General features: G+C 46.6%; 1 protein-coding gene across 3 annotated transcripts in view; it reads right to left on the bottom strand.

The window, feature by feature from the left end:
• Mtor (mechanistic target of rapamycin kinase) overlaps positions 1 to 15469 on the bottom strand; it is a 118927-nt gene that overhangs the window by 40846 nt on the left and 62612 nt on the right. For all 3 annotated transcript variants that reach the window (XM_031379457.1, XM_031379459.1, XM_031379458.1), the window contains exons 29-30: positions 9418 to 9493; positions 6101 to 6240 (exon numbers count right to left, since the gene is read on the bottom strand). In XM_031379457.1, coding sequence (XP_031235317.1) covers positions 6101 to 6240; positions 9418 to 9493 — 216 coding nt within the window. The remainder of the gene's footprint in view (positions 1 to 6100; positions 6241 to 9417; positions 9494 to 15469) is intronic.

Raw genomic sequence — 15469 nt, 5'->3', positions numbered from 1 at the left:
CACCTTTCCTTTTGGAGAGGCACACAGCAAAGTGTTTAGTTTGGAAGCAGATTCAAAGGAAACAGCACAAGTCCCAAGGGGCCTCCCCAGGCTGGGGACCTGATAGGACATAGGCCACACCATAGGAACAACTTCTTCCTTTAAAATAAATAAAAGTGTTGACATTTAATTTATTCACTTGTGTGGGTCAGAGCACACAGAGGTGCTTTGTTAGGAGAACTCCACGGTCTCCCAAAGAAAATAATTACCACTGTCTGTAAATGATCCTACCAGGCCACAAGTTTTACTTTTTAAAAATTGTTAAATTTTTATTGCTGTATAATCACTGTACAGTGTGGAGCTTCATAAAGACAATTTCTTTGAATTCACATGCTTTGACTCTATTCACCTCAGTGAGAATTCCAATTCATGTCTGTGGTGTGTGTGTTGTGGGGGAGATCATCAGTGAGGATGATACTGGCTGTCTCCCTATCAGATAGCCGTTCTCCATCTGATGTTTAGAGACAGGGTCTCTCTGAACCCAGAACTTAATTAGCAGCCAGCCTGGCTGGAGCGGACTCCAGGGATCTGCTCTTCTGCTCCCGGCTCAGCTGAGTACATGGGTGCTAGGGATCCCAAACCAGTTCTCATGCCTACATGTCAATGGAACGACTGAGCCATCTTCCCAGCTCAGGATTCCACAGACAAGTCAGCCTCCTCCATTGCTGCAAGGATCACTGTTTTCTGCCAGGGCTACGGGATTTTGCTTCTTTCCTTTCAACAGGAGGCCAGAAGGAAGCGAGCTACTCAGCGGTTCTCATATAGTTACCCAGAAGGCAAGAAGAAGTGAACACAGTGCACACGACACTTCACCACAGAGCAGCAAGCAGGGATCCCTCCCTTACAAACACTGGCCCTGACTGGAGTGCAGAGCACACTGAGGAGAAAAGTGAAGCAGCTCTAGGAGTCTGACCTCCTACCCAGTGTGGCTGCAGCAGGAGTGTAACAAGCCCTTTCACTTGGAGTACTTTCCCTAGCTGGCCGCCTGTGCTTTTGATAGCACTGAATCTGTTCTTGGAGACTCAGAAGCTGTGTGGGGAATGTGAGGAGGTGGGTGTGTCAGCTGCTATGGTGCTGGGCTCCATCTCTAATTAGTACCCAGAAGGTAAGTGAACATGGAAAGGGGCAATTTTACCCTCACTGCTGAGTCCCTGTGGCTGTTTCTGACTGAGGCTTCAATGGATGCCTGCTTTAGGTAGGTTCAGAATATATGCTCACACAGAAAGAAACTCAGAAAATGCACTCTAAACAGAACAGAAGGCTTAAATAAGCCTTCTCAGAAACCTGGAAAGAGCAGGAAGGAGTTCTGCTTCTCTCATCTCTTTTAATGTTTCTTTTAGACTTCCACATTCTTCAAGCCCTCTCTTGCTCTGTCAGCACTACTAGGCCCTGTAGACTTTGTAGGTAATCAAACTGGAAAGAACCCAAGAGACAGGAGGTGTACGGGAGTGGGAACTGTGAGGGGAAGAGGCCTGTGGCACTGGCTCCCGGGAGACCTCAGGCTGGGGGGCCTGTTATTTAAGGGGGCTGGACAAAGCCACATCTCTGCTTTCCCAAAGGCACCACGCTGTCCCTTCTTGGTACAGCCAGGGAAAGTATCACCTCTAATTGAAGGGAGTGCAAGAGAAAGGGAAGGCTATGAAAGAGCCCAAGGAAAAGAACCCAGGGTTTTAAAGATAGAGAGAAGGAGCAGAAGAGGATGGCAGTGAATCCATCCTCCAGAGTGGATGGAAGGGAAGGAAGGAATAAGAAGGAGCACTGACGAGAGTGACTGGGCAGCTCAGACACAGAACAGGCCACGGAGGAACAGGCGAAGAAGTGGGCAAAGCCACGGCAGGCAAGTCAAAGGTCACGGGGACAGTAAAGCATTTTAGAACTGATCAGATCGAGATTTTAGGAATATTTACACCTGTTTTATATTTCTTCTAAGAAATGGTCATAGGACATTAGAGTAAAAAGTAGAAAAACCAAAACCCTGTTTGTAAGTAACATGGCTCATCCCTTCCCTCCTTCATCAGATGAGCGCTGCCCAGCAGAGCGTGCCAAGGAAGTGTACAGTTCTGGAAACGCTGTGTGATGAAGGAGCCATTAGCCATGTGTGCCTCTGAGCACTCATGCGGGGCCAGCACAACCGCGGAACTGACTTTACACCTTACTCAATTTTAAAATAGCCAGTACTGTACCAGGCAATGAAGTGTTAGGTACCTGTTGGACTTGAAACACACTTAGTTGTATAAACTAATGAGGTAGACTTGATAGAATACATTTCTTCCATTCACTGAGGAACAGATATAAAATGTTCATGTATGAAAATACATAAAACAGTAACTTTTAGGTGCCCATCTACCCATTCGCATTTTGTGTGTATAATTTATTTGGATCCATGCGTGCATGCACAGGCCAGAGGTCAATGTCAGATTTCTTCCTTAGCTGCTCTTACTGACTGAATGACAGTGTGTAAATGTGGTTGAGTGTGTGCTGTCTATGCACACGTGTGGGGGTGTGCTGAGTGTGTGTGGAGGCCAGTGCAGCATGTCTGGTGTCCTGTGTTATCACTCTCTGCCTTAATTACATGAAGACAGTGCCTTTTTTTTTTTTTAAATTAAACAAAAAAGTTTGTATGTATGGGTGTTTTGCCTGCAAGTATGCCTGCATGTGTACCAGGTGTATGCCTGGTGCCCACAGAGACCAGAAGAGGGCATTAGATCCCTGGAACTAGAGTTCCAGACAGTTGTGAGCTGCCATGTAGGTACTGGGAATCAAACCCAGGTTCTCTGGAAGAGCAGCCAGTGCTTTAACAGCTGAGCCATCTCTCCAGCCCCAACAAAAGGTTTCCCACTGAGCCTGGAGCCAGGCTGGCTGTGTAACTCTGGCAAACCTCTTATTTCTCCCCACCACAGTGCTTGGTCTTACAAGTACCTGCATGTGCCACGTCCAGCTTTTCAAGTGGCACTGGGATATGAACAAAGGTCCCAATGCTCTGCAGCACATGTTCTTATGAGTGAACCATCTCACCACCTGCATTTTTGCCCCTTATTTTCTGAAACAGGATTTCTTTCTGAACCCAGAACTCACCAATAGGGAAGGGCTGGCTAGCCAGAAGCTCCAGGGATTCACTGCTTTGTTTCTAGCACTAAGATCAGATGCACACCAGCACGCCTGGCTTCTATGTGGGCACTGGGGGATCTGAACTCAGATCCTTGTGCTTGCTGTACAACATGCACTTTACTGAGTCATCTCACTAGCTTCCGTCTATCTGAAATTCTTTTTCTGTTGTTGTTTGTTTGTTTTTCAAGTCAGGGTTTTTCTATGTAGAATTGGCTGTCCTGGAACTCCCTCTGTATACCAGAGGTTGGCTTTGAACTCAGAGATCCACCTTCCTCTGCCTCCCAAGTGCTGGGATTAAAGATATAAATCATCATCACCAAGGTGAAATTCTTGTTTACTGCTAAATTAAATTATCATGCAAAAATACTAAACTATGTTTTATCTTGGGGATTATAATCCTACTATTGGGACCTAAAAGCCACAGTGACTTTCCTAAAAAGTGATATATAATTAGATTTAGACAGACGCCCTCTTAGCTTTCACAACTGTTCATGTGCTTGGCCTATTGACCTCACAGTGGAGCGCTCCTCTTGTCATTTGTACCCTGATGTGTCCTGCACTATCCGACAGCTGTGAAGCATCTGTAGAGGGCAGTCACCATGCTTTCCTAAGAGCAGTACCAAGAGCTTATGTGCTTTGGTTTGCTTATTTTGTTTTTTTGTTTTTTTCTGAAACAGGGTTTCTCTGTGTAGCCTTGGCTGTCCTGGAACTTACTCTGTAGACCAGGCTGGCCTCGAACTCAGAAATCTGCCTGCCTCTGCCTCCCAAGTGCTGGGATTAAAGGCGTGCGCCACCACCGCCCGGCCTTTTTTTTTTTTTTTTTTTTTTTTTTTTTTTTTTTTTTTTTTTTAATGCTCATTTTGTTTTTTTAAAACAGGGATGCACTCTGCAGACCTCGCTGGGTGGAACTTACTATGTAGACCAGGCTGGCCTCAAACTCACAGAGGTCCACCTGCCTTAAAGGCAGCCTAGCCCCAAAAGAGCTGATCATTAGTAGTTTTTTAAAGTTAACACTTCTTTCTTTCTATTTATGTGTATGGGTATTCTGTCTGCATGTGTATGTCTGTGCACCAAGTACATGCAGTATTTGAAGAGGCCAGAAGAGGGCACTGGATCCTTTGGTAGAAGGTTGTCAGCTGCTCTGTGGGTGCTGGGAACAGAACCCAGGTCCTCTGCCAAGAGTAGCCAGTGCTTTTAGCTGCTAAGCCATCTCTGCAGACCCAGGATCTAATTATTAAAAAAATTAAAGCTGTAAAATGAGTTCTTTAGCAGACCAGCCAAAGTCAGGAGCACAAGAGAACAGATAGGTGGATGGATAAAAGTGCAGTGCCCAGGGTCACACAGCTCTTCTACCTAGACCATTATGTAGGGTAAGAAAACAAAAAGCATAAGACAGCAAAGCTGGGGACAGTGGCTCACAGCCCAAATTCTGCCACTAGGGTATTTGAGGCAGGAGGACTGGCACAAGTTCAAGTCAGTCTGGGCAGACAAGTTCCAGGCAAGTGTGGCCTACAGGGTGGGAGTGACTCAAACAACAAAGCTAACCAACAAAAGCAAACCCAAACCTGACACGCACACTCGTCTACTCCAGTCACATCCAAAATATCGGGGATAAAATCCTGATTAAGGATAAAAGGCGGGGCTGGTGAGATGGCTCAGTGGGGAAGAGTACCTACTGCTCTTCAGAAGGTCATGAGTTCAAATCCCAGCAACCACATGGTGGCTCACAACCACCCGTAATGAGATCTGACGCCCTCTTCTGGTGCGTCTGAAGACAGCTACAGTGTACTTACATATAATAAATAAATAAATCTTTAAAAAAAAAAAAAAAAGGATAAAAGGCAATAAGGATCCAAAAGGAGTTCTGTGCCTTCTGGATATTCAGACAGTCCCTGGTATTTCCTAACTCAAATGTGTTCCAGATCAGTCTTTCCAATCGTCAACACGTCTTCATAATTAGGCATAAAGGTACTCCGAGAAATGATTCGTAAAAGGCTAAGATTGGGCATTATTTCTTGGCCAACACAATATTTCCAACCTATCCTAGTTTAATACCATGCTGTCCATAACTTGGAATTTCTCTCAAGGAATCTGCCTCGTCAGAGCTAGCAACAGAGGTCAAGCACATTCCTTAGAGCAATAGATAGTTCACAATAGTTAGAACTGTTTTACATACTAGAGAGTAATGAAGGGCTTCCACTCAAGGACATTAGCTAGAAGTGTTAGGTCAGAACCCCACTCCTTGCCTCCAGCAGACCCAGAGAATTAGTATAGGAATGCCAAATTAGCCCCAGCAGGGAGGGGCACCATTGCTCTTCCACCCGCTTCACAACTGGATACGTAATCTTGGCCAGTAAAATCACTGACCTTGATGTGTCACCTGCCTACTTGACTCTTGTCATCTGCCCTGCTTGCTGTATGCTACTTAAGCCGGCTTTTCACTTGGTGCAGGAGGACTAGCACTATGGACTCGCAGAAGGATTCGCACTAGAACTTAGATGGGCTAGGACTCAGATTCATGCAATCTGCAGTCCCCCGGGCCCAGAGCACTTGGGCCCGGGGGATGCAGTACCAGTCCAGAGGAGATAGCTGCTGCTTTAGACCCAGTGTGTTTTAGATGGCCTCAGATGTACCTTAACTGCTGAGCTGCCAGATTTACCATCTCTCTTTTACAATGACTGTAAAAGTCTGATGCCATTTTTAAGAAATACATTCAGATCCTGTACTTCATGTGTCGACCTGACTAGGACCCCTGTTTCTCCTGCGGGTTGAGGCCCAGATCGGTTGGCCTGTGGCACAAATCAATGTGTGCTGAGGTGGAACAGGGGTCAGAAACACCGCAGCTGTGGATGCTTCCTGGGAAAGAGTCTGAGGTGAGAACTGTTTGGGGGCAGACGCACTGTCGAGATGAGCCTCTCCTGGCCACTCAGGTCATCACCCCAGTGCAGCTCACCATTCCCCCAAGGCCTCCAGGCAGCGCATGCGGCCCAGCATCAGCTCCGGGTCATCCTTGTTCGTGTCCATTTTCTTGTCATAGGCCACGAGAGCATCCTCCCACTCATGCAGCTTCTCATACCAGGTGGCCTGGATCTCCTGCAGAGAGCAAGGGTACACTTTGAGTCCTCACACTCTCCTATGCTACACTATACTCATCACAAGGTCCCCTATCAGTGTGTCTCAGCTTAGACGGACAAGCACTTATCTGTTTGGCAGAGGTAGAAATGCTAGTTCCTGCGCACACTAGTGACTGATCCTGAATCCTGAGATAAACTGAGAGCACGTGAAGGGTCCAGCTCCATCCCCATCACTTTAGTACATAGGGGGAACCCACACAAGGAGAGTGGGACCTCAACCACAGGTCCTGTACTCCAGCCTGCCGCAGGGCTAACCCTGGGCTGTGACAGGCACAGCTGCCCAGGCCACAGCTGCTTTTTTTTAAGAAGTCCTTGATTCTCCGCATTCTTAACGCATTTCTAAACTTTCAGGAAATAATTTAAAATACAACTCAATGCTACTACTTAAAATTCTTTGGGCAACCTTTCATCCTTCTCCAGCCTTCCATCCAACATTCCCTTCTGTGCAGTACTTGGCACCTCTACCACTGTCCAGGCCAAAAGAGGGACTCCAGTATTCTGGCAGACAGAGTGCCACGCTGATGGTGAGTGGTGTCTGCATGAGTAAGGGCACTCCGTCTGCAAGCTCCAGACAGAATGACCAGAGACTGTTTTATGTGTTTTCTGTCTGCCTTTGAGTGTCTTCATCAGCTCAGTAGGAGACTATTTCTGTACCAGGCTACAGGCTCTCCAGATGGTCCTTAAAGAACAATGTGATTCTGAGGTGGAACTTGTATATGATAAATGCAGGGCCCACATTAGTTTCCCTTGCCTCTTTCTCACCTTTCTAGATAAAAGTGATGTTTATAGAGCAGATACAGGAAAAAAAAAATCAATATTCTGTTGTGTGGCCTGAAAAACATCTTCTTCCTGAACCCAGGTAAGAGACCATTTCTACCGTGCAATGTTCATGGAATTTCCTTCCACTATCCCCTGCGGCCCATGGACTACTGCCATATCAACCTTAGCCCTAATGTTCATGGGATTTCCTTCCACTATCCCCTGCTGCCCATGGACTCCTGCCATATCAGCCTTAGCCCCAATGCAGTGGGGTTTGCGGAGATCAGTCTATCTGTGCAAGGTAAACTAGACTTCGTCCTTTAAGTCAAGAATAATGACTCTTTAATTTAATTTAATAGTAATTCTTTAAGCCAAGAATTTTTTGCCTACATACAGAAGAGAGCTTGGAGAAGAATGGCTTAGAGACAGTGTAGAGGGACATTCTAAGATGAAGGACATCTCACATAAATGTCTCAGGCTGAGCTTCTGCTCAAGGAGCCAGTGACTAATGAGTGGCACACTCTGTGAACCAGCAGAAAGTAGAAGGAGCAGCATATGGCGCAGGTCAAGCAGGGGGCAGGACATTTTGAATTGCAATGGGTTGGAGAAACTATAAGGTTTAAGCAATGAATCACACAAAATTCTAATGAGATTGCTGTTACATAAATTGTGCTGAGAAAGCACAGGCTCTGCCAAGAAAAGGCAAACCATTGTCAAGCTTAATACGATTCAGCTATCTAAATATAACAGAAAATCTGCCATGGTTTAGCAATAATCCTGAGCTAATGGCCACCTTTAGAACCTGGAGATGGAGAGACTTTCACTTATGGCTGGCACCCTGAGCACTGGAGCATGAGCCATCTGTTGGCAGATCACCTGAACACCAGATGTGTGAAGAACCCTTGTTTCAATCAGACTCAAGGGGGCTTGAGCTCTAGGAATACTGCAGCAGAGCATAGCCTGGTCTGAGGAGCACACTGTGTGCTTTCTGCTTCTGCAAACAAGACTTGGCAAAATCGATGAGCTATCATTCTCTGTTTTGTCGTCATCTAGAGAGAGGCTGTCTTTAGTTTGTTTACAGGCAATATGTGTTTAAGATGGTGAAAGAACGCCTGCCATTTCAGTCCAATGTTCTAGCATTGTTTAGTCCAATGAGGCACAATGCTAGACATCAAACAGAAGCCCCTGCCTCTGCATTATGGCAAACCACTGTAAGTGACCTACACAATTAATCAAAGGCTCACCATTAAATCTATGGACCCAGAGTTTTCTGACTTTCCAGGGTCCCAGTGTTAAACTAAGCTAGTGCTTTATAAACTCATAGTTAATCAAAGGACCCTCTCAGACCACAAGGAATCATGGGAATGATTTGTTTATGACAGGCAAGGATGGCAAGGGAGAAGCAGCTACGTAGGTAGTAATGCAAACAGTCCCTTGGTGTCAGATATAAATTAAAAGGATGCACTTTATTCTCTCCTTGGGAATTAGCTCCTTTCTAACACACTGTAGTAAGTGTGAACTTAGGGACAGGCACGGGGCTCTGCCATGGGTAACACAAAGATGATGGGCTAGGCTGACTGGTGCTCTTGGTGCCTGCCTGGCTAGAAAAAGTTCTGGTCCTGCCTCGTATTGCTTTGTTAGCTGTTCAACCTGCTGGCCACAGTCCCCTCAACTGAGAAAGGGGATAATGACAATAGCCACTTCGTAGTGTCTCTGAGCATGGAGCCAAATGAAGCACATGGAGTATTCATTCCAGGGTGAAGCACGTGCTAGGAGTTCACAGCAATCAGCACTGCTGGTCTTTACTCCATGTGAGTGAGCTCCCTCTTGCACTGAACACTTCATCTTTAAGATTCAGCTAAGCTGACATTTAGAGCCTTACAAGTTAAAGAAAAACCCCCCAGGAATGGGAAGGAACTTTCTCAAGGTGGCAGCCAAGTGACTCTACAGCCTAGTCTCAACTTTTTGCCTTTCTAGAAAGAAACAGAAGGCAGGCTGGAGAGATGGCCCAGCGGTTAAGAGCACTGACTGCTCTTCCAGAGGTCCTGAGTTCAATTCTGAGCAACCACATGGTGGCTCACAACCATCTGTAATGGGGTCTGATGCTCTCTTCTGGTGTGTCTGAACACAGCTACAGTGTACTCATAAATAAAATAAATAAATAAATCTTTTAAAAAAAGAAAAGAGCCGGGCGGTGGTGGCGCACGCCTTTAATCCCAGCACTTGGGAGGCAGAGGCAGGTGGATTTCTGAGTTCGAGGCCAGCCTGGTCTACCGAGTGAGTTCCAGGACAGCCAGAGCTACACAGAGAAACCCTGTCTCGAAAAAAAAAAAAAAAAAAAAAAAACAAAAAAAGAAAAGAAACAGAAGGCACTCACCAGCTCTCCAAAGTGTTTCATGGCATATTCCAACACCCCGGAAGCTGCCTCAGGCTGCTGCAGCTTATTGTTAATGCTGAGGGAAAAAGAGGAAGAAATAGTTATACTCATGCATCTGAGGGGGAAACGCCTGGGGACACTATAGGCAAGGCGGCTCATCAGCACCCTGAGGATGAGTTCTCACAGTCTCAGGTGTTATTTGTCACCTATCACGTCCCAGAAAGCTCGACTTGAATGACTTTATCTGAAAAAAGGGTTGTGATTTCCTGCCTCCAGTCAGAAGAACAGTAAATGCTAGTGTGTGATACTGTTTTCTTGACAACTGAGACTCACTCCCTCTCAGGTGCTGTCTGTCTGGCAGGCAGTGTGTGTTCAAAGTCCCCCCTGAGATGCCAGGCATGCGTTTTACTATTGAGCTATGCTCGCAGTCATACATCTAAACATTTTGAAATTGGGACTTGAGAGATGGCTCCATGGTTAAGAGCAGTTCCTTGGCCTTGGCTTTATATCTAAGAGGATGCATTTTTGCTCCTGTTGAGGATCCAGGTTTAGTTTTCAGCACCCACAGGTCAGCTCACAACCAACTGTGACTCAAGTTCCAAGGGGATTTTACACCCTCATCTGGTCTCTATGGGCATTGCACATACATGGTGCACATATATACACACAGGTAAACACTCACTGACATAAAATAAAAGTATTTTTTTTGACAGAATTCCTAGGCTCTCCATTCATGCTGATGGCTTATCTTTCAGAGTCCACTCTTTTCAAACCCACAGCCTTCTTTGGTCTCTCGTAGGGACTCCTCCCTCCCTCTGCAGTCAGCCTGTAGAAGCAGTGTGCCCAGTGCTGGCCATCAGCATATGGATGCTTTCCACTGGGATTCTACTTTACTGATGTCATCTGCAGGTGGTGTTGGGGCCCACAGACTGGAGACCTGTACTGTGTGTGGGCTGCTGAGCAGTGCCACTGGAAGGCCTGGTCCTTAGAATGAAGCACTCAGAAGCTTCAATATGGCCCTGAGTGCGGGAGAACTGAGAGCCAGAGTCCTTCCTCTGAGAGGAACTTGTGAACTACGCCAGTACTAAAGCTGACCTGCTACTGGGACAGAAGGCAGGGCACCAGGGAGAGCATTAGGGCTGGCAACCAAGGCTATATCCAGTCACTGGGCAGCAAACACCAACTTGGGAGTCTTGCTGATTAAACCAACACAGATCTAGTTTATTGCAGAGTACAAACTGTCCACTTGAGTAGAATTAATTTTTAAGTGGTCTTGGGAAATTTCAGGATTTGGGCTCCATGTGGCAATATGGCAAGAGGTTGCTGTTATTAATATATTTTTTTAATTCCACCACTTTTTTCCCAATAAAACTGAAAGGAACTGCCCAGAAATCTGACGGACTAGAGAAGTTAACATGTGTGCATGTAATAATCGAGTGTCTCATGTTTACAAAGCACATTTCTAACAATCCTTCCAATTATTTCCTTTGGCCTCACATCCCTGAAAAAATCAGGAAAGAAAGGTTAGGATTAGTTCCCTCTTATTAATGTGGATGCCAAGTCAAGGAAAGGAAAGTCCCTAAACTCACACGGAATTAGATAGAATGCCCCTCCCCGCCCCCAAATATTGTGAGCAACAGAATGTCTCTATTAACAAGTAGGAGTGGGCTGGCAAGATGGCTCAAGGCACTTGCTGGGCCATGTTGTTTTGATTGAGAAGATTCTGTGGTTCTGGTTAGCTGGGGCTGAAGTATCAGTTGTGATTAACAAGATACCAGAACTACTAAAGTGAAAACTTTACATTACTGGGACTATTGATGCTGGTTAGCTGGAGCTAAGAAATTAGTGGTGATTAAGAAGAGACCAGCATCACTGAGGTGACATCTTCTGGGAAGTGTTTTCTGAGAGCACAAAGAGACTGTGTTCCAGAGATAGCCAAGGTTGTACCTTGTGCTGCAGCAGAACTTGGTAATGTGTAAGAGTCACCCAGAGTACTGGTTTTGACAGCACGAAGGGGTCATGAAGAGCAGCTGAGGCTCGGCACAGTGAGAGGCCATGGAGGCCATAAGTGAAGGTGCAGCCTCAGTTTGCAATTGATGGCCTAGGACTGAAGGTGTCATGCAAAAGAGTTGAGGCTTGGCCCTGTGAAGACAGTTATGAGAGGCTATTGGTAAAGCCCAGTTACAGCAGTGTTTTGGGAATGCCAGCACCAGACAATGACCACCAAGGACAGCAGCAGCAGTGGAGTACACACGTCTGGAGCCCAGAAGACAAGCTGTGTGCTGCAAAGGGCAGAGCTGGAGAAGTGACCAGTTAAGCCCTTAGAGGAGCCCAGAAGATCATGAGTTGGATCCCAGACATTGGTTTTGCTTTTGATTGTGACTGTGCCCTGATATTTTTCCCTCTTGAAGGAAGAATGTATTTTAGTGGAGCCCATAGTTAAGAGACTTTGAATTTTAAAAGATATTGGACATTTTAAATTGATTGAACTTTTAATATGTAAAGACTGTGGGACTTTAGATCCCACAGTCTTGGGCCGATGGGGCTCAAACCTTGATCCAGGGAGTCTGTATTTTGGAGGCTTTCATGCTTCCTTCACCTTCTGTGACTCTACCTTCAGGGGCAGTGCACTGTGATAGCTCACTTCGTCAGGCAGAGCACTCACTTCGTGTGGCAGGTGCTACATTTATGTGTGGGTCTCAGCCCTAGAGAGCTGACAGTTATTAACAGACCCAGTAACTACATAAAGAAAGGACAGTCTATTGAGTGCCATGCCACCATTTAAAAGCTACCTTAGAGTTGTTGAGAAGGTTCTTGACGACCTGAGTTCAATCCCTGGGACCAGCAAAAGCAGGAGAGAAGCAAGGCCTGACCGTCACCCTCTGTATACCATGCAGATGTCACTTGATGAGAAAGAATAGGGCATGTGTTCTGCACGTGTGAAGGAGTCACCTTTGCTGAAAAAGGTGACTGAAAAACCTGGTTTATGGCAGTTGGGTGTGTCACAAAGCCCCTTCCATAAGCCCTCCCTGTATGCCCTTGCCCACCAAGTATTAAGGGCCAACTGATCTGAAACAAACCCGCTCTCACTGATGTTGGTGGAAGACATGACAGCAAGCAACTCCAGAGACTGGTGTTAGGGTAGGCAGCTCACAGCTCTATGTCCATAGCCATGGAGACGACAGGGCAGTCAGACTTCCCACCATGCTCTGCACCACACACGCTGAGGCCAGAATGCAAGAATTTTCTGAGCCAAGAGGGTCCAAAGCCTCCTGCTGTCTCAACTTAGGCTGCAGAGTGCATCTGCAGCCTCCATTTTCCTTGAGATTACTCGGGTGCTGTCTTACATAGTTATGAATCTACAAAGCAAGTCAAAACTGCTTCTCTGCAATTAAAACCAGAGTCCGCAAACAGACCTGACTGTAGGCAATGAAAAGGTCACGGGGCAGAGGCTTACTCATTCTGCTCTTTTCTTGTTAAAGTGAGGCTGAATTCAAGAGCTAGAAACTGGGGATGCTCTTGCCACCGAGGAAAGTGTTCTCTGGAGCTTAGTGGGCTTAGTGAATAAGACAAGAAGCTGCCTCAATGTCCTTCACAGACTAGATCACACAGGGCGCTTCTTCTCTAGAACTTGAAAATCTCTTTCTTGCGTCTGGGAAAGCAGGCTGGTCAGACTCCAGAGAGAGGTTCTGAAGTGAAGGGATTCATTGCTGCCACAGTGAGAGATGACTGAGCTTCCAGTGTACTGAGAGGGTCTACTGACACCCATGATCCCCTGACACCCATGATCCCCGACTCAAGCTGGCCTTCTGTTCCTTTTCTTTTCTTTCTACTTTAATTTGCTTTGCTTGGGTTTTGTTTTTTTCACGACAGGGTCTTTCTTTGTAGCCCTGGCTGACCTGGAACTCACCTCAGGGCAGTTCAGAGCAAAGCGCAGGGAGAGCTGTGCACACCAAGCCTGAAGCGAGGGATGCCCAGGCAGACAGGAACATCTGTGCTGCATCTGCAGTGCTCGGGCTTCCCTGGTGCTCCATCAGAAATTTATGAGAACGTTCCTGCTTGCTTGCACATGGCCCTGGGCCTTCCTTCTAAGGCAGATTGCTGTCTGCCTTTCACTTGGTTCCCTGTCAAGCAAGGATTTGCTCAATTCCCTTGGCATCGTGCTGATGGCACCTGCAGCACAGCTGGCAGGAGATGGGTAGAGCGGGGTGTCCTGGCCAGCCACAATGGATGGTGCAGAGCCGCGGTGGGTCCCTAACCCTCAGCACACCTTGTTGGGCTCCCTTACTACTTCTCCCAGCACTGATTCTTAGTTCTGTTAACCCCAACATGAATTACCATCACAACGGGCTGATGCTCCTCCAGAGCCAGGGTCAAAGGGTTGGCTAACCCCGATGTCTTCAATAGACAGCTTAATAGTCTTGGAACAAGAGAATGGTCTGTACAGGGAGCGCAGCCACAATCTCTTTCTCCCCGTGGAGCTGAGGCCTGAACTCAGAGCACTGTACTTGCTAGGCAAGCACTAGACTAGTGAGCTAAACCCTTGACCTGATTATCTCTTCTGGAATAGATTAATTTCAAGATAGAAGGACAGCAGTGCAGACAGCAAACAAAGGGACATTTGAAACTTAACACATTAAAGGTGAGGTGAAGTCATTTAAATGCAAGCAGGAAGGAAGCTGCCAGGAAACTCTAAGGTCTGAGAGTTAATCACCTGAGAGGTGAGTGCTGGGGGGGTGGGGTAGAGGCTCTTCTCACCAAGACTAATGACCCGGGTTTGAGTACCAGAACTGACATGGTGGACGGACAGACGGTGAAAACTGACTTCCAAAAGTTGTCCTCAACTTCCACATGTGTGATACTACACAGATGTGGTAATGTTCTCTCTCTCTCTCTCTTTCTCTCTCTCTCTCTCCCTTCCTCCCTCCCTCCCTCTCTGTCTGTCTCCCTCTCTCTCTCACACACACCCCCCACAATTAACTAAATTTAATTTTTTTTTTTTTGTTTTTCGAGACAGGGTTTCTCTGTGTAGCCCTGGCTGTCCTGGAACTCACTCTGTAGACTAGACTGGCCTCGAACTCAGAAATCTGCCTGCCTCTGCCTCCCAAGTGCTGGGACTAAAGGCATGTGCCACCACCGCCGGGCTGAATATAATTTTTAAAAAACTTAGGGAAAGAAAACTTTGGCATTTCCCTACAAAGAGAAAGAAAGGACAGCCGTCACAGGTGTTCAAGCTAGGACATTTTGTACCGTTTACAGTTCTTGGGGATCTGTGTTAGCAAGACTTAAAAATGGTTGAATGCTTGCTACACAATCATGAAGACCAGAGTTCTAATCCCAGTACCCACATAACGAGCCAGGTGTCCTGTGCATGCTGTAACTGCTCTGAGTAGGATGGAAACGTGGAGGGCTGGACTTGCTGGCTTCTAGTCCAGCAGAGGAAAACACAAGGCCCAGGTTTAGGGAGAGACTCTGTCTCAAAGGAAGAGTAAAGTGTGATAGAGGCCACCAGGTGTCTTCTTCTGGTCTTTATGTGTGTGTGCAGGTGTGTGCACCCTGCCTTACTTCTGGTCTTTGTGTGTGTGCACCCCACCTTACTTCTGGTCTTTGTGTGTGTGTGCGGGTGTGTGCCCCACCTTACTTCTGGCCTGTGTGTGTGTGCGGGTGTGTGCCCCACCTTACTTCTGGTCTGTGTGTGTGTGCGGGTGTGTGCCCCACCTTACTTCTGGTCTTTGTGTGTGTGCAAGTGTGTGTACCGCACCTTACATGTGTACACATTCTCCCTCCCCTCCCTTATATCAATCTCTTCAGAAAGGTGGGTTTGGTAAGCATAGTAGCATATGATTATAATCTTAGCGTTTAGGAAGCTGAGGTAGGATTGTAAATTAAAAAAAAAAAGTTAATGCAAACCAAGTGGCTATTTTCTGATGTTTCACAAAGGTTCCTGATGTCTTTTTTTTTTTCAAGACAGGGTTTCTCTGTGTTCCTGGCTGTCCTGGAACTCACTCTGTAGACCAGGCTGGACTTGAACTCAGAAATCTGCCTGCCCCTG

Source organism: Mastomys coucha, unplaced genomic scaffold (assembly GCF_008632895.1).
Source record: "Mastomys coucha isolate ucsf_1 unplaced genomic scaffold, UCSF_Mcou_1 pScaffold18, whole genome shotgun sequence".
In the NCBI taxonomy this organism is placed as follows: domain Eukaryota; kingdom Metazoa; phylum Chordata; class Mammalia; order Rodentia; family Muridae; genus Mastomys; species Mastomys coucha.
Note: the sequence above shows the minus strand (reverse complement) of the source record. Positions and strands in the feature narration are given on the sequence as shown.